At 43.6% G+C, this 19,989-nt stretch overlaps 1 protein-coding gene across 1 annotated transcript; it reads left to right on the forward strand.

Annotated features, from left to right (window-relative positions):
• Nucleotides 1-617: 617 nt before the first annotated feature.
• LOC112253802 (anosmin-1) lies at nucleotides 618-18,795 on the forward strand. The gene is made up of 14 exons (XM_024425798.2): nucleotides 618-908; nucleotides 4,832-4,879; nucleotides 10,252-10,311; nucleotides 10,625-10,847; nucleotides 11,151-11,335; nucleotides 11,507-11,636; nucleotides 12,243-12,454; nucleotides 12,974-13,106; nucleotides 14,833-14,964; nucleotides 15,886-15,974; nucleotides 16,125-16,296; nucleotides 16,548-16,768; nucleotides 17,199-17,340; nucleotides 18,117-18,795. The coding sequence occupies exons 1-14, from the start codon at nucleotides 711-713 to the stop codon at nucleotides 18,218-18,220; spliced, it is 2,049 nt and encodes a 682-aa protein (XP_024281566.1). The 5' UTR covers nucleotides 618-710; the 3' UTR covers nucleotides 18,221-18,795.
• Nucleotides 18,796-19,989: the final 1,194 nt, after the last annotated feature.

The raw sequence follows: 19,989 nt of genomic DNA on the forward strand, positions 1-19,989 counted from the left end.
TCTACTAGAGAACTACTATGCTATACTAACTATTGTTAGTCAGGTAAGTTTCAATGAATGAATGAATGGAAGAATGGATGAATTACTTAATGAATGAATTAGTGAAAACGAAGGGAGGAATCCCAAATAAGACACAATGAATATGTAGAAAATGAGTTTTTCAGTACAGTCAAGGATAACATTTAAGAGATTATGAAGTGATTGTTGCAGTTCTATGTTGTTGTTTTTTTGGCCCCAGAAAATGTATTGGGAAAGACCATAAACAGGTGTAGTGAGTGGCAGGTGAACAGGAGCGCTGATGGGTGGAATCTGTCGATTTTGTTCACGTGTTATTACCCTTTATCAAAATGCCTTCTTCATTTGAAGCAGGACAGTATCATTAAAGATAATACTCGACCTGGTTTTATCGCGTGAGGTAGATTAGCCCTTACATTTAGATTGTAATTTTTGGAGGCTATTTGCCAGTCATAACTTCAAATATGTCAGCAATTAAACAACTAGATGGCAACGGTCCAAACTCATCACACACATCATGCCTGAGATCATTTGCGTTTTATGGTAGATGTCTTCCAATGGCAGGCTGAGCTCAGACCCTGGCTCCTCCCTTCGACGTAGAAGTTTCCTCAGTTTCCCGGGCTGCATCCACAAACTGTCACAAACCCGTCCGGTTGCTACGAGGGGAAACACACGCAGGAGAAAAGGCCTAGACCATGTCATTATTCAAAAGTCGATGTGTATTTGCCAGTCTTTGTTGGTGGAGTATCTTGTTCTTGAGTGTCAATGCGAAGACGAAGAGGGAAGACGAGACCCGGTCGATGAACGACGTCTACCGAGGGAGATGTGCGTCCAGGTGCCTCAGCTTGCACAGCACGCGCATAGCGACGCTCTCCAAACAATCTCAGGTGGAGGTAAGGCCAAAACAAGCGGGCGAGCATGCTGCTCTCTTCATGGAATAAAGTCAAAGTTGGATGAAACGCAGGCAATCCGATTTGTTTCTACTGCATTAGATAATATTCCCTTTGCTTTTTATGCGCAAATGAATTAATAAAGCAGAATGTGCTTGAAATAGACCATCCCATTATTGATAAGAGAATGTTTGTTTTTCTTGTTTTGCTTTTGGTTTATTTATTTAGTTGATTATTAACTGCTAACTGAAGTTTGGTTTTGGCCTCACAATAAGTGCTTTAGATTTGGTAAGTTTGCAAGCAAACTAGACACAATCAATGGAATGAGTTCAGTATCATGTTCTGACAGAGGAAACTGTCTGTACACTATACTCCTCATTAGAACGTTCTCTTCACCATGTCCCATTTTTAAATCTGATTCTGCATTGAGAATTGGAGCAACCTACTGGCTGATGGAGAGAGAGAAGCTTGTTATCCAAATTACGTCCATATCAAGCCCTTCACTACCCCTCCAGTCCCAAGCCTATGACACTGTGACTGAGCCACCCAGGTCACATGATCAAGTTCATGTTCTCCTCCTTGGATTTACAGATGACATCTGTAAATAGCCCATCCAACTACCTCATCCCCATAGTGTTATTTTTTTTTTTTGCTCCTTTGCACCCCAGTATCTCTACTTGCAAGTTCATCTTCGCACATCTATCACGCCAGTGTTTAATTGCTAAATTGTAATTACTTCGCCACTATGGCCTATTTATTTCCTTACCTCCCTAATCTTACCTCAAGTGCACACTCTGTATATAGATTTCTTTCTATTGTGTTATTGACTGTATATGTGTTTATTCCATGTGTAACTCTGTGTTGTTGTTTGTGTTGCACTGCTTTGCTTTATCTTGGCCAGATCGCAGTTGCAAATGAGAACTTGTTCTCAACTAGCCTACCTGGTTAAATAAAGATGAAATTAATCAAATCAAATAAAACAGACAGTACATGGAGATAACTAAGCCTTAGCAGTGAACATGCCCAGTTACTCACTATTCAGCCTCAGGATTCAGAGGGATGGTCCTGTGAGAATACCCACTAGTATACTCCCATATAGTAGGCCTATATAGTTGACTGAATGAATTGCTCCATAGGGAATATGGAATGGTGAACTAGTGAGACACATGGCTATTAGCTATGGTTTATTATCATAGGACTGGAACTGCACTGACATCACATCATTAGCCACACTGTTAAGCACTTGTGACCTCTCTAAGGGTCAGGATATGACCTTTAACCTGTTTAATCACTACTTCCCACGGATCATGTAGCAGGGTCAATGTTAGATTGCAAGGGCAGCCCATCTATTCCCTCTGCGATGGAATTCCTGCCATAGATCGTAGATCAAGTCTACCCGTTGTAGGAGTGGATAGGATACTATGTCATGTCAGCCTATAAAATGGCTAATTCTTATTGCCAGACTTGGGTTTAGCTACAGTACGCTTCAGCTATACGTTTTCATCAATTCGACACATAGTAATGGACAGGTGAACGTGACTAAAATGAAGCATATTGTTTGAAAGGTCTCTGCTGGAAGCAGCCATGGAAATACATCTTGGCACAGATTGTTGAACCTATCGTAAGCTTTCCATATTGAAAAGTCCCTTTCTGAGATTTTTTTAACATGACATAATCTACGTCAGACAGTGAATTCAAATCATGTTAATGCCACCATCAATCTGGATTATAGTTGTTGGACAGTACCATTAGAGTCTGCTTTGAGGTGGTTCAAATTTAGGCTTGCATCCCAAATGACACACATTCCCTATGTAGTGCACTACTTTTTACCAGGGCCCACAGGGCTCTGGTGAAAAGTAGTGCACTATATAAGAAATAGGGTGCCATTTAGGGTGTAGCCATTGACCATTGATTTTCAGTCTTTCACATGTAATATTTCGGAAAACAATTGTCTGACTTGTGAGACTAGTTCTGATTTGCGTCAGAGGTCACATTGTGCTCCACTCATTTAGTCAAAGTGACATAACAAAATGTCCTTATCTTTAAAAAAAAAGTTTTATTCCACCTTTATCTGTTCTGACTTTCATGTCCCTTGGGCTGCCATGGGAGCCTTCATAACATGGGTATGATGAATTGTATGAGTCCCAAATAGTATCCTATTCCCTAATAGTATCCTATTCCCTTCACAGTGCACTACTTTTGACCAGAGCCCTATAGGCCCTGTTCAAAAGTAGTGCACTATAATGGAAATATGGTGCCATTTGGGATGAAGACATTCATTGACCTGATAATGACAGAGAGGTCAGATGACTATCTGTCTTTAGCCTTGCCTGCACTGTACACATCTGTGTGAACGTGCCTTAGGAATGCTGCAAGGAGGCATGAGGACTGCAGATGTAGCCAGAGCAATAAATTGCAATGTCTGTACTGTGAGATGCCTAAGACAGCACTACAGAGAGACAAGATGGACAGCTGATCGTCTTCGCAGTGGCAGACCACATGTAACAACACATGCACAGGATCAGTACATCCGAACATCACACCTCCGGGACAGGTACAGGATGGCAACAACTGCCCGAGTTACACAAGGAACGCACAATCCCTCCATCAGTGCTTAGACTGTCCGCAACAGGCTGAGAGAGTCTGAACTGAGGGCTTGTAGGTCTGTTGTAAGGCAGGTCCTCACCAGACATCACCGTTAACAATGTCACCTATGGGCACAAACCCACCATCGCTGGACCAGACAGGACTGGCAAAAAGTGTTCTTCACTGACGAGTCTGGGTTTTTGTCTCACCAGGTGTGATGGTCGGATTCGCGTTTATCGTCGAAGGAATGAGCCTTACACCGAGGCCTGTACTCAGGAGCAGGATCGATTTGGAGGTGGAGGGTCCATCATGGTCTGGGGCGGTGTGTCACAGCATCATCGGACTGAGCTTGTTGTCATTGCAGGCAATCTCAACACTGTGCGTTACAGGGAAGACATCCTCCTCCCTCATGTGGTACCCTTCCTGCAGGCTCATCCTGACATGACCCTCCAGCATGACAATGCCACCAGCCATACTGCTCGTTATGTGAGTGATTTTCTGTAAGACAGGAATGTCAGTGTTCTGCCATGGCCAGCGAAGAACCCGGATCTCAATCCCATTTAGCACGTCTGGGACCTGTTGGATCGGAGGGTGAGGGCTAGGGCCATTCCCCCCAGAAATGTCTGGGAACTTGCAGGTGCATTGGTGGAAGAGTGACGTAACATCTCACAGCAAGAACTGGCAGATCTGGTGCAGTCCAAGAGGAGGAGATGCTCTGCAGTACTTAATGCATCTGGTGGCCACACCAGATACTGACTGTTACTTTTGATTTTGACCCCCCCCCCTTTGTTCAGGGATATATTATTCCATTTCTGTTAGTCACATGTCTGTGGAAAATGTTCAGTTTATGTCTCAGTTGTTGAATCTTATGTTCATACAAATATTTACACATGTTAAGTTTGCTGAAAATAAACGCAGTTGACACTGAGAGGACGTTTCTTTTTTTGCAGAGTTTAATACTGACGGTCCTCTACTCTCTTCTCTCCCTAGTAATTACATTACTGAATGTCCTCTACTCTCTACTCTCCCTAGTAATTATACTACTGACTGTCCTCTACTCTCCCTAGTAATTATACTACTGACTGTCCTCTACTCTCTTCTCCCCCTAGTAATTATACTACTGACTGTCCTCTACTCTCTAGTAATTATACTACTGACTGTCCTCTACTCTCTTCTCCCCCTAGTAATTATACTACTGACTGTCCTCTACTCTCCCTAGTAATTATACTACTGACTGTCCTCTACTCTCCCTAGTAATTATACTACTGACTGTCCTCTACTCTCTTCTCCCCCTAGTAATTATACTACTGACTGTCCTCTACTCTCTTCTTTCCTTTCAGAACAATGGATCCCTGGGCTGGTGTCAAAATCATAGACAGTGTGCCAAGGTAACGTACTGATGTTTACATGCATACCATACCTAACATGACGGAAATCGCACAAAACTGAATGCTCTATTTTCAGAGAGGAAAAGCTCTCAGGGAAAGTCAGCAGCTGAACAAATAGCAGGATAAATCATTGTCATATTGGTTCTTACACAGTACTCTATGTACCATGCAATACCATACATCACTGTCAGCCAATATACTGCAGCTAGCTATGTACTGTTCCTCTGTAGATCATAGAGCCTACAAAATATATGATTGCAACGTATAGCGACAGGTGCTTTAGATGGATGCTTGGCTGTTAAGCTCTTAGTCTCCACTTTGTATTTTCATCAAATACATTTCTGTATATCCCTTTCTGGAAGTCATAATTGTCTTTGGGTACAGAGGTCCACTCATTTTTGGTAATGAGGACAGTAACATTCTCTAACAGCCCTTCAGTATACTATCCCCACAGTGTACAGAAGTGAAGCTGACATGTTGCCTGTGTGCTTTTTCCACAGGCTTCAGTATATTGTAGTATACGCCAATAGAATGGTTGCACAGTTGTCATATCTCATCATGCAAACAGCAGTCAAACACCATTATGAACAATATTATCTCATATGTTTTTGATAAATTGAATGTTTTTTTCAATAACACATTCACACTCGTAGCTATTTATTCTGAAGCCACATTCCTAATTAGTTTGAATTGTTGTTGTGATTGTTTTGTTACTTTGTTTACTACAGTATAATACTCTGGTTAGTTGTGTGTTTGTGTCACCGTGTGGGAGAGAAGCACAACAACACGCATCTCTTTCTGAGACAGACAGACAGACAGACAGACAGACAGACAGACAGACAGACAGACAGACAGACAGACAGACAGACAGACAGACAGACAGACAGACACCCAGGACAGACAGGCTCACAGACAGAAACACAGACAGCCAGACAGACAGACAGAACCCAGGGTGACCTCTCTGACCTCTCTTGGTGGATCCATGAAAACATTTGGCCAACTGCTCAGCAGATTTCTCCAGAACTCCAGAGAGAGTTTTCACTCAAACTTTAAACCAGGTCAATCCCTGTAGCATGATCGCATTCTCCACACTAGGCCCAAACCGATGTGCTGTTTTTTTTGCTCTGTTTTTAATGGTGAAACTGAGCATATAATAAATAATACAATTATACATTTCAGCGCACTCCTTGTTTTCTTGAGGAGTGATGATAATGCTATTTTATTCTCGTTAAGAAAGTAATAATGATATTCTATTCTCGTTAAGAAAGAACACAGCCAATTAGAATCCTCTTCGTTGTGGAATGTTCATTACATGGTAGCTAATTGCCAAATTAGAGGCTCTGAAGTGGAGATGAAGAATCAATTTATTCTCACTAAGGAGATCTTAATGTCTCTGCGGTCTCACTTTAAAAGTAATCTTGCTTTGCTTTCAGTTACATATCACCAATGGTTCAGTATAGCACCAGAACTCAACATTAGATTTGATTGGCTGCTCAAGGATTTCAGTCTGATTTAAGGTCTTCCTGAAATGCCACTGCCTACTATGTAATCTGTAGTTCCAACTCAACCACAAAATTGGAAGTCAGACCCTCATGTTTTGCAGTATTTGATTACAGGCGATGATTTGTTTTCGCTGCGTAAGCCATCGCATGTCTGCATTTGGTGATTGCTTGCAGCAGTGTTTACGGCTACCCTAAAAGTCCACCCACAACTTATCGGAGACAACAACAGTGATTCTATTTTTTAATGCCCTCAGTGATTACATCCAGTAGAGCTATGATAATGTTTGGTCACAATAGTCCGATCATCCTGTACTTTGCCCATGCACACTCAGCATCACGTTGTCTCTATGGACCTCCCTGGTAATGATGAGTGACTGTTAATCTGCCTGTCACTATCTCGTCGAGGCAGGCAGTCAATTAAGGCTACTATAGATGATTACCATAGTCTGACACAATAGAGTCCGGTCACATCTTCATTCAAAGGCTTAGCAGGGGATGACAGGATCGCTTCAGTGCCTCATTTAGGAGAGCCGCGACGGTTATAATTGCCATGCCATTACACCGGGCTGCCCGTCAGCCTCTCAGCTCTGCAGATATGAATGCTTAGTTGAAGTCATTATTTTTTTATCACCTCACGACAAGCCAAGGCTCTTTCAGATTGGCATTTAGGCACCACTTGGGAGTCATTAGTGTACCAACTAACACTTACTGGTCTAGCAGTTGGGATGATGTGGCCCTAAGGACTAAAAACAAGGCTGAAATGGCACCCTATTCCATATATAGTGCACTACTTTTGACCAGAGCCCTATGCAGGCAATAGGGTGCCATTTCTAACACACCACATCTTCTTCCTTCCACCACAGACATGACCATGTGAAATAATGAACAGTGTTAGCACTACAGAGAGCTGGCACAGGCTTGTCCTCTTGTGAAAGACTCTGGAACTCCCCCAAAGCCTGTTCAATTTGTAGAAACAGGAAGGGAGAGACAAAGGCAGGGTCTTTTTTTTCTCCAGGGAGGGTGTCATCTGGGCACGGTATCAAACACTGCTGTGTGCTACAGTACAGCCAGTGTGCATCCCAAACGACACCCTTTTTCCCTGTTTAGTGCATTTATTTTGACCAGGGCCCATATGGCGCTGGTCAAAATGAGTGCACTATATAGAGAACAGGGTACCGTTTGAGAAGCAGGCTCAGTCTTCACCACGCAAACAGAACAGCAGCGTTATGCACGGTCAGAAGTCACTGAGGCCATTATCTACTGTCGTTCAGAGAGGAAACGGTTCAGTCTTGTCCTACTGCATACTGAAATGGCCATGTGCACCCTGCTGGTGCTTTTCGTGTTTTCCCTGGTTCCTTTGTAAAAACAGAGCAGGTTTTCCTGTGTTCAAAATTAAGAGTAAGCATTATTGACTTTCAAATGTCTATCAAATTTCTGCCATCAAGGGGTAATACTCCTTTGTCTTTTTCCATCAGTGGAAGAGAGTCCTTAGGTGTTCTGTAAATTCCTAGGCATTCTATTAGAGTCCTAGAATTCTGCTTTATTTGCGGTCGGTCGCTAGTGGAAAGGAATGCCTGGTTTGAGTTTGAAATGGGGCGGAAAACGAAGCATAGCCGAGAGGCACAATAACAACGAGGAGACGAGAGAGTCTGAGCGTCAGTTGGGATTAGAGGAAGAATCTCAAGTTGGAGACCAGAGAAGGGAGATAAGAGATGACAGGACAGGGACAGTCATAGTACGACATGGTACTAGGTTATGGCAGGGAGCCGAGGATCTAGACACTATGGGAGAGCTTTAGACATGCAGTACACTGTAGTATGGAGGGACTGTAGGAGAGATAAAGCAAGGACAGGGTACTACAGGAGAGTAGAGGGGTAAGAGAGAGCTAGTTGAATGTATGAGCAATGTATGAGCATGTGATAGTGAATGGGAAAGGGTACAATGTCAGCCTGTAGCAGTTTCAGGATGTTCCTTCCATACAAGTAGCAGTGGGGCCTGGCGCGAGCTCGGCAGGGTCTCCGCATTTTCCCCACCATAAAGTGGGCACCTCAGCTGCATTTAAACGTGTGCCTCCTTCCTTCACGTTATTCAGAGTTTCCGACAACTACCAGCACTCTCCACCCCATTCCACCCCTCACACAATTACTCTCACACTCACATACACTCACACACACATACACTCACACTCACACACACACACACACACACACACACACACACACACACACACACACACACACGCTCATGTTTTCACAGCAACTGAAGGTAAATGTGTTTCCCACTCTCATTCCGACCAAAACGTTGCCCCAGGACAACTCCGATCTTCACGCCTTGAAAACCTTCAACAACGCATTACATGGTTGAGGTTTTCTCTAGAAGGTTGTAGGAGTGTATTGGACATGCTGTTATACTTGTGTCAAGGCATAAGTAAGTAAGAAATGATAACCATAAGCATACTGAGTTTATATACTGAACACAAATATAAACACAACATGTAAAGTGTTGGTCCCATGTTTCATGAGCTGAAAAAGATCCCAGAGGTTGCCAAGACAATCCATCCACCTGACAGGTGTGGTATATCAAGAAGCTGATTAAACAGCATGATAATTACAAAGGTACACCGTGTGCTGGGGACAATAAAAAGCCACTCTAAAATGTGCAGTTTTGTCACACAACACAATGCCACAGATGTCTCAAGTTTTGAGGGAGTGTACAATTGGCATGCTGAATGCAGGAATGCCCACCAGAGCTGTTTCCAGAGAATTTAATGTTAATTTCTCTACCGTAAGCCGCCCCCAGCGTCTTTTTAGAAAATTTGCCAGTACGTCCAACCGGCCTCACAACCACAGACCACGTGTAACAACGCCAGCCCAGGACCTCCACATCCGGCTTCTTCACCTGTGGGATCATCTGAGACCAGCCCCTCGGACAGCTGATGAAACTGAGGAGTATTTCTGTCTGTAATAAATCCCTTTTTGTGGGGAAAAACCTGTTCTGATTGGCTAGGCATGGCTCCCAAGTGGGTGGGTCTATGCCCTACCATGCCCACCCATGGCTGCACCCCTTCTCAGTCATGTGAAATCTATAGATTAGGGCCTAATTTTTTAAATTTAAATTGACTGATTGCCTCATATGAAATGTAACTCAGTAAAATCATTGAAATTGTTGCATGTTGCGTTTTATATTTGTGTTCAGCATAGTTAAACCTGGATATCAAATGGATATTGTTACTCTAATATGGTAACTTTCAAATTACCCTTAGAGCCACCAGCCTTACTGTACATTGTGATGCAACATTCCCCACTGCCTTCCTCCATGGCTACCAACCACGGTGTTTCATTGCAGCATGAAATTGGAAATGTGAATATTCCCCTGGGCAGCCTATCCTGGGTTACTCATGCAGGAAGAGTGTCTCTCAGGGGACAAGGACAGCAGGACAGATTTACAAGCCACTACAGGAAGCACATAGTTAATAACAAACACACTGTGGAAGAGTGGTGTTCTTTGATTTTCAAACATCCTATTTATTTCCCTTAAACTGATGTTCCCCAAATTAAATGTGGGTCCAGCAACCGACTGTCAAGTTCTTTAGCTGTTCTTTCCTCAATAGAGTCAGGAACACCGACAAAGCCACAGATGTCAGATGCATACAAAGAATCCTCCCAATAAATCTCAAGCTGCTAAAGTTTGTGGTAACACTTTTTGCTGTTATATTGAGGGAGATTGAGGGCAGAAGAAGTATTCAAGTATTTTTTTTGAATACCGTGGTGACACGTTTTTAATTTATTAAGCTGCTTCAGAAATCTCCTGTGGTGGCATGGAAGGTGTAACAAGCCCTCACCTCCATCTCTGTTTCTCTCACCTTCAAAGTGCCTGGAACCCTGCAAGGCCTCCTGGGACCTGAAGAGCCAGTGTCGGGAGCTTTGTGAGGTACGATGACTTTTGACAGCCTCCCACTTCGTTAAGTTAGGGGGGAGGAACACGCTGAGGAGAGGCTTCATGTTGAGAGGCTAAATTAGTAGAGTTCAGTTCAGATTCTCCTCCATAGACATTTTCTTGGCAAAAGTAATCTGACACAGGCATATTTTACCTCAGTGCTTCTTCAATTTCCTTAATCAGTAAGTAATCAGAAACTGATCTTTTTCCTACAGTTTCTGTACAGTTTTTCTGCATGTTATTTTATTAGTAAAGCATCTATGCTTTCTAACACTCTCTCTCTCTGTCCCCCAATCCTCCACCCCAGCGCTCAATTCCCAAGAAGCACTGGGAGTGTGTAACGAGTTGTGAGTTCCTGCGCTCGGTGGTGGCAGTGAAGCAGGGCGACTGCCCTGCCCCTGAGAAGGCCAGCGGATTTGCGGCGGCGTGTGTGGAGGGATGCGAGGAGGACAGAGAGTGCTCTGCCCAGAAGAAGTGCTGTTCCAACGGCTGTGGGCACACCTGCCAACCTCCCAAGAACCTTAACAAAGGTACAGCAACCTCCAGTACACACAGTATTTAGTGTTTAGTAAAATAGACGGGAAACTTCAGTACATACATTTTTTGTAGGTTGGTTAACCAATATATTATCTCCAACCAATTTGTCGGCCAATTCAAAGATGAGATTAAAAAAACGAACTTTCTCTTAGATAATTCACTGATGTCAGTGGAAGGTTCGATTCCCTGAGCTAACTATGTAAAAAAAAAAAGAATTGCTCTGGATAAGAACATCTGCCCAATGACTAAAATCGAATGATCACATGACCTTGAAACGACCCACTTCACCCTTCTAGGAGCCCCTCTGAAGCCCAGGAAGGAGCTGAGTTTTGAGGAGCTGAGGTCTGGCCAGATGGAGGTGAGCTGGTCCTCCCGATTCAACGTGTCGGCCGAGCCGGTCATCTACGTGGTCCAGAGGAGGTGGAACTACGGGATACAACCTAGTGAGGATGCTGCTACGCAGTGGGAGGTGGTAGCACAGGTTAGTCAGCCTTTTTTTGGGGATGCTCACTTATTAATACTGGATTTAGTTGATTATAAGGGGACAAATTAATGTAATCTACTTAGAGTTCACTGTGTGGCAATGTATTGATTGCTCGTGAAGTTAAACAACTCTCTGTCTCTCTCTCTCTCTGTCTCTCTCTGTCTCTAGACCACAGAGGAGAAAGCGCGGCTGGCTGACATCCGGGCAGGCCGGTGGTACCAGTTCAGAGTGGCAGCAGTGAATGTCCACGGGACCAGAGGGTTCACCACTCCCAGTCGCCACATCCACACCAAGAAAGGTGTGCGTGTGTGTTTGTTTGTGTGTCTGTTTGCGTGTGTGTGTGTGTGAGGCTGGCTTAAACAATCTGGGGTGATATTGCACTGGCTGTAATGAAGATGAATACAGACTAATTACATTGGCTTTTGGCCATTTCCGAAGTGCTTTATTGTGCTTAAGCCCCCTAGAGCTGTAATACCTTCCAGTCAATGTATGAATAGCTTTATTAGACAGTTACTAAAGCTTCATGTATTTGGCAGCTGTAATGTGCGGTGTGGGTTAGCTGTGCTGCATTTGTCAGTGAGAATGCCTCCATGATTGATTGACCTTTTTACTGCAGTAGGTTAAATCAGGGTCACACAGGCTGATTTTTGGTACAAATCTACTTTGAAACTGAAGTATACACCTCACACACATGGTTATGGGCTTAAAAAAAAAAGACAAATGTACCATGTCAGATATAGAGTTTAAATGTATTACATTTTGAGTTTGCATCCCAATGTTACACTTTATATACATCACAGAAGACTGAAATATAACAAAACGGTTTAACATAGAAACACCAGAAACACTACTGATGTCTACTTCAGACCAATGACACCTGATTGATTAATGATGTCGTCCCCAGACCCCTCCGGCCCCCCTGCCCCATCTGAGCTGAGGGTGTCCAACGTGACCTTTGGCCCTGGCGGGAGGGCGGTGTCGGTCCGGCTGCGCTGGTCCATCCCCTCAGACCTGGATGTCCCTGTACACCACTACAAGGTGTCCTGGAGCTGGGACACAGGCAGCACTGGGGCCACAGCACCACCTAAGACAAAGAGGAGGAAGATGGTCAATGGGGTAAGTCGTAGAGTAAGGCCCCTACCTTGACATGTTGGGCCCATGTGGTAGGTCAGTCATACCAATAGAAATGGAATGATGTGGTCTGAGGGGCTTTGGCGGTCGAGTTCTAGAAACTAAAAGGGTTCTTCGGCTGTCCCCATAGGAGAGAACCCTTTTGGAACCCTTTTTCTACCCTGACATGTAGGCATTCATTAACATGGGACATTCCCTGGGACAATGTAGAGTGGAAGCCTGTTCTTTCTTTCCTCAAGCCACAACAAATGGCTTGTTGTAAGGATAAACAATGGCAGTGTGTGTGGCTTTGATGGCATAAACCTTCCAATCGCATGGTGCTTAGTGCTTACACACCCAACCAAGCAATTGTATAGTTGTTGTCTGTTTTGGAAAATGAAAAATTTCCCGGCAAGTTATTGCTGTGGTTATTGGACCTACTTTGTACCTTTTGTTGTGTGGATGCAGAGGACACAGCACGGTCTTCCTGACCCCATAACCCCTCTGTCCTGTGTGTGTATCCAGGGGCAGAGCTATGTGGAGCTGGAGAGTCTGCGAGCTAAAAGGAGTTACAGTGTGGAGCTACAGGCCGTGTCCTACTGGGGACAGACCCCACTGAAGAGTCCCAAAGCCACCCTGCACTTCAACACACGACACAGTACGTCAACAACAGTCAAAGCTTATCAGCTGTCATTTGTTAAGGAAAATTTTTGATAATTAGGTTCCCCAAATTCTGGGAACATTCTCAAAGTTCCCTGGTTTTTCTAGGAAATCCCAGTTGGAGGATTTACAGAATTTTGCAACTCTATTAAATATTTACCCAGTATATTGAGGTTGGAAGAGTGATACACTACATGACCAGTCACGTATCATGACTGCAGTCTAATACTGTTTATAACGGTAATTAGGCTTCTCCAAGCTCTGATGCTGCTGATGGTCGTTATTAGCCTACCAAACTTGCAAACTGCCTGGTACTCAGCATCAATGCAATTGTAATCAAAGATCTAATCAAACACTTCATGAGAGCCAATGAGCTCATATTGCGCAAAATTTCTATAGGCTATGCAATTGCGTGAGAAAACAGAGTGATGGCCTCTTAAAAAGAGGAGGACCCCATCAGCTTTCTATAGGCTAGGCCTATTATATTTATTTCTCAACTTTCCTAATAATAAGCACATTGTTTATCTTTACAACAGGGGTATAGCCTTCCTTGCTGGCGTGAAAATTAACCACGGGAAAAGCTTGTTTCGAGACAGGTGCCTGATAATGGACCATTTTAAATCAAAACAAATTTCACACATATATTATTTAGTACATGTAAAGACAAGATTAAATTAAGAATAGTCTGATGGGTGACAATATTAGCCTATCACTTGTGAATTCTACATTATCACTTGTGAATGATGCCCAGCATAAGAAACAATGCCTTTTTTTGCGACTTTTTCTAATCATAGTAGCACACATAGCCCATAGGCCTGTTTTGATAAGGTTTGTATTACAACTAAAGTGGCCAAATAACTTGGTGGAGTGGTGAACTTTACACCACTCCAGCCGAGGCTTGGCATTATGCATGTTGATCTTAGGCTTGTGTGCGGCTGCTCGGCCATGGAAACCCATTTCATGGAGCTCCAGACTAGCAGTTCTTGTGCTGACGTTGCTTCCAGAAGCAGTTTGAAATTTGGTAGTCAGTGTTGCAACCGAGGACAGGCGATTTTTACGCGCTTCAGCACTCGGTGGTTCCATTCTGTGAGCTTATGTGGCCTACCTCTTCGTGGCTGAGCCGTTGTTGGTCCTAGACGTTTCCACTTCACAATAACTGCAATTACAGTTGGGCGGAAATTTGACGAACTGACTTATTGAAAAGGTGGCATCTTATGATGGTGCCACGTTGAAAGTCACTGAGCTCTTCAGTAAGGCCATTCTACTGCCAATGTTTGTCTATGGAGATTGCATGGCTGTGTGCTCGATTTCATACGTCTGTCAGCAACGGGTGAGGCTGACATAGCCAAATCCACTAATTTGAAGGAGTGTCCACATACTTTTGTATATACATTGGATGGTGCCCTCATTGATCATGTCCCAGCTGAAAAATTATCTGGGTATTTGGATTGACGGAAAAGGCTAATTGAGGACCTTTTTACTGAAGAGTGTGTTTGTTTCCTATGAATGTGTTTAGCATTTTGTGTATTGATGTGTATATTGATGTGAATATTGATGTGTATATTGGTGTGTATACAGGGCTGATCTGTGAAAGAGACCTTCGTCTCAGCATTACACCCTGTCAAAATGAGGGTAAAAAGGGAAAGCTATAGTGTTGGCATGTAGTGTATGTTTGCATCTGATCTGACATCGCTTTGTTCCCATTTTCATTGTTCCACAATCAGGGGAGGAGCAGAGGCCTGGCGCCCGCCCGGTCCCCGTCTCCGAGGGCCTTATCCCTGATGTGTTGGATGTGGGCACCCCCTTCTACCAGGATGGCCAGCTGCAGGTCCGGGTCTACTGGCAGAGGAGCACAGGTATGCAGGGAGAAACCTAGACACAGGCACACACGCATGAATGAACGCACTCATAGGCGCACACGCACGCACGCAAGCACACACACACACACATTTGATTTGGCCTTTGATAAGAACAGCAGTGCTGCTGAGGAAATAATCCTCTAACCACCACCTCCCTATCGTGATGTAAACAGAGAGATTATCGTAAATGTACAGGCTGCTTGTGGGTAATTAAACAAACAAAAGGCTGCTTTCTTACCAGCTGTTAAGATGCACAGAAGTATATCCTGAATCCTGTTCATGCAGGAACATGAGCACAGTAAGCTAGCATCGCTGACTCACTGGGCTACCCAGAGCACACACACTGGGCTACCCAGAGCACACACACTGGGCTACCCAGAGCACACACACTGGGCTACCCAGAGCACACACACTGGGCTACCCAGAGCACACACACTGGGCTACCCAGAGCACACACACTGGGCTACCCAGAGCACACACACTGGGCTACCCAGAGCACACACACTGGGTTAGAGCCCAGGGTTACAGAGCACACACACTGGGCTACCCAGAGCACACACACTGGGCTACCCAGAGCACACACACTGGGCTACCCAGAGCACACACACTGGGTTACCAAGAGCACACACACTGGGTTACCCAGAGCACACACACTGGGCTACCCAGAGCACACACACTGGGTTACCCAGAGCACACACACTGGGCTACCCAGAGCACACACACTGGGCTACACAAAGAGCCAACTGAGGAACAGCTTTTCTTACATTTTGCATCAAATAATCTGTTCTGTCTGAACAAGTTGAGCTTTATTGTCCTTATTTTGAAAGGACAATGTGTGCTTCGTCACCAGTGTTATGCGACAAATCGGCAGATGATGATGAATGATTATTGATTTATACTACTTTCAATTTCTCTCAGATCCCACTGTAGTTCGTTATCGTGTCCAGTGGGTACCAGAGTACTGTGGACACAACCAGACCAAAGGAGTGGACAATATCATCACACAGGTAACCAGTTTCATTCAGCCATACAACCGATTTATGGTGAAACAAGTTATGGTGAAACTTCAAGTAAGGCAAAGGGTATCTATCTCTATTGGAGTTACAGTATAGGCTGCTCTCATCATATCTGTGTCCGCTGTCTTCAACCTCTTATAGGAGGGCTTTGCCAGCCTCCCCGGCCTGCTCTTCTCCTGTAAGTACAGAGTGAACCTCCAGCCACTGGGTACTAACGGACGTGCCCAAGCAGAAACCACCTTCTTCTTTACCCCCTCCTGCGCCAGCATCAGGGCCAAGAGCCCCAAACACATAGCCTGTCCCGGCCAGGAAGGTGAGACACCACTGACCACCCAAAGACCACTTTGGACACTTTGTCATTGACCTAGTGACCCTTCAGTTCACATGTCCATTGGTGTACCTCTCTATGTTTGAGATGAACTACATTGAAGTCGGACTGAATCACTGATCTCCATATCACCTTGCATCCTAAATGACTCGTCATTATGTGATCAAGATTTGCAATTCTGCGCACTGCTTTGCTCAAACTGGTCCCCTCAAACACTCTGTATGTTTGTCCCATAGGAACTTCTCCTCCGAAGGTGCTGTCCAAGGCAGAGAACCTGACCGCCTCCTTCATGGCCCACAAGGGTAACGTCACAGCTGTGTTTACATGGGAGGTGTCTGCGCCACTCCCACCCCGACAGCTCCACGGGTTCCAGGTCACATGGGCGGAAGTGACCTCAGCCAGTCGCCATAACAACCTTCCCAACAGCCTAATCTCACAGTCCCAGATACTACCACCAGTAAGTCCATCAGTATAAAACCAAATAGTGCTGTGCCACCAGGCACAGACGTCATTTCAGCGTCTTTTCCACGTTGGTTCAACATAATTTGATTGAAATGACGTGGAAACAACGTCGATTCAACCAGTGTCTCCCCAGTGGGGTACCACCATAACTGGAAACCCATATTAACTCAATGAATTAGCCCACCGTTATGCAACAAATCTGACCATTTGTCTCAGGAAATCAAAATTTTCATAAATAACCAAAAAATGTCCAAGTAATCAATTTTCACAAATTCCCATGATTTGTTGCAGTTTAAATAAGTAGTTTCACGGCAAAGGGGGGGGTAGTAGAGTAAGGTGACCAAAACATCCATATAGGAAAAAGCCAACCAGCCCCTTTTAACAGTTAATGAGCCCCTGTATTGTTGTCTTCCCTCGTCTGTCAGGAGCGTAATGTCCTGGTAGTGTCAGGTCTGCAGCTAGCCACCCTCTACAGCCTGGAGATCCAGGTGATTGGAGCCGGAGGAGAGGGTCCTGCCACCACCAAGACTTTTTGCACTCCCGACATCTCACCAGTCCTGCAGCACAGTAAGATCATGGATTGGATTATCTTGCTCTTTTCCAGACGCTAAAAGAGATTTATGATGTTGCAGTCTGACTAGGGTTGCAAAAGGAGAGTATATTACTGGAAACTTTCAAAGTCTACCAGTAAACTACTATAATTTTGTAACTTTCAAGAAATGTATGGAATTTTACCATATGACATCTAGTGGCCTTTTGGGGTACTGCTGACTATCTCTGGCCCTCTGCGTGGCCTCATGTAAAATATATTACAACAAATCCAATAAGATGATTTGAAAATAAATAAATGAATGACAAAGCTATAAAACTTTATTCTAAATATAACTTAGTAAATGTATGTGTTTAATGTAAGGATTTCAGCATGAACTATCCTTTCTATTTTTTACTCACTTACTTATTTGACTATATTTTTGCTGTAAATGTTTTGGGTACAAACTGGTTGTAGTTGTGAAAAAAATACAATAGTTGGAGGAGTTGCAGAGTTCACTGAAAATAACGCCATTGTTGATTAGATGCTTTTTTCATTAATTAGGTTATTTTCTCTGTGACCATGTGGTCTATCCACTAGAAACTCATGGACAATATGAACACAAATATAATACATGTATACTTTATTTATGAATAAAAATTTGTTTTGGTTATTCAAGTATAAATCACTATAGTTTCCATAGATTATCTGTTAATTGCCATTATTACTGAAGAATCTAGTAACTTTCGTAAATTACCGGTAGCTTTGCAACCCTAACTCTGACCATATTGTTGACTTGTTTGTCCTATCTCAGGACCTAGACTCAGGAACCATCACCAGCACCAGCCCAACATAGAGGCACTGAGAGATCAGCTGACCAGACTGCACAGAACTAACCTCCCAGACTCAGGACACTAGAGAACGGCCACCAACAGAAGGGAGAAGGGTTCTCTTTCAGGCTCTACTCAGTCATGCCTCTACTGTTGTATGTACACCCTACCAATTAAATAAATTGCTAACAAGTAGCCCACCAATAAACAGTTCACCCAACCCTTCAATGAGGAAATGCTTCTGAATGTTGCATGTGGATATGAGTCGTTATACAGTAGATTAAGATTCCTTAGAGACCTTGGCTTTGCATGTAAAATCCTAGTGTTTCTGGCATGAAATGGTTTGTATTACAACCTCCCTCTCTCCGACAAATAGACAGTGACTTGTCACTGTTAATTAAAAAAAACATTTATTTGACATTTTAATATGCTGAAGATGTCATTTTGTGCCCCAACTCATGTACTGTAAATGGTGTACATACAGTTAAGTCTATAATTTATTTATGTCTACAATGGTTTATTTGTATGTATTACTGTACACAGTTGTCTTTGTGTTACTTTTGACGGTGTATGTTCTTTCTAGTTCACCCTTTTGTAAACTGACATACCTGACATACCCTGTATAGAGATGTATAAGTAAATTCCATGTCAAAAAGCATTGTGTCTGTGCATATTTTATACTGTATGGTTCAAAAGTCCATAGTTATAAACCAGAGAAAATGGACGATCATTGTGTTTCTATTGACATTATATATTTGTTGGTGTGCAAACAAAAGGTTAGCTGGGGACGTGTGGAAACACAAACACACACACCACCCGGCAACGCAGTCTGTCAGCGTTCTATACCCATGCTGCATGGCTTCACACTTGTTCCCATTCAACCCAACCAACTCGGTCTCTGTGTTTCTGCCTGTCTAACTACACTATGTGTGCACATGCACCTGAATGTGACTACTATGGTATCTCTCTCTCTTTTTTACATCTTCAGGGTCCTTTACCTGTTTATTTTTTATCTTATGAGGGAGTTGTTGGTTCAAGCGTCGAAGCCATGCTTACTGATATGTTAATGCTGATTTAATTTGCTGTCTGTAACCCCGTTTCCATCCACAGATTTAATGCGAGTAAAGTCTAACTATACAGTGCCTTGCGAAAGTATTCGCCCCCCTTGAACTTTGCGACCTTTTGCCACATTTCAGGCTTCAAACATAAAGATATAAAACTGTATTTTTTTGTGAAGAATCAACAACAAGTGGGACACAACCATGAAGTGGAACGACATTTATTGGATATTTCAAAAAAATTTAGCAAATCAAAAACTGAAAAATTGGGCGTGCAAAATTATTCAGCCCCTTTACTTTCAGTGCAGCAAACTCTCTCCAGAAGTTCAGTGAGGATGTCTGAATGATCCAATGTTGACCTAAATGACTAATGATGATAAATACAATCCACCTGTGTGTAATCAAGTCTCCGTATAAATGCACCTGCACTGTGATAGTCTCAGGGGTCCGTTAAAAGCGCAGAGAGCATCATGAAGAACAAGGAACACACCAGGCAGGTCCGAGATACTGTTGTGAAGACGTTTAAAGCCGGATTTGGATACAAAATGATTTCCCAAGCTTTAAACATCCCAAGGAGCACTGTGCAAGCGATAATATTGAAATGGAAGGAGTATCAGACCACTGCAAATCTACCAAGACCTGGCCGTCCCTCTAAACTTTCAGCTCATACAAGGAGAAGACTGATCAGAGATGCAGCCAAGAGGCCCATGATCACTCTGGATGAACTGCAGAGATCTACAGCTGAGATGGGAGACTCTGTCCATAGGACAACAATCAGTCGTATATTGCACAAATCTGG

This window comes from Oncorhynchus tshawytscha, linkage group LG07, assembly GCF_018296145.1.
Source record: "Oncorhynchus tshawytscha isolate Ot180627B linkage group LG07, Otsh_v2.0, whole genome shotgun sequence".
NCBI classification, from domain to species: domain Eukaryota; kingdom Metazoa; phylum Chordata; class Actinopteri; order Salmoniformes; family Salmonidae; genus Oncorhynchus; species Oncorhynchus tshawytscha.

What these genes read in the sequence shown, in the direction of transcription:
- LOC112253802 (XM_024425798.2), top strand. Translation starts at nt 711, where the DNA reads ATGTCATTATTCAAAAGTCGATGTGTATTTGCCAGTCTTTGTTGGTGG. An exon ending in TGGACAATATCATCACACAG is followed by an intron (nt 15,975 to 16,124) that starts GTAACCAGTTTC and finishes AACCTCTTATAG; the next exon opens with GAGGGCTTTGCCAGCCTCCC. An exon ending in AGTCCCAGATACTACCACCA is followed by an intron (nt 16,769 to 17,198) that starts GTAAGTCCATCA and finishes CTCGTCTGTCAG; the next exon opens with GAGCGTAATGTCCTGGTAGT.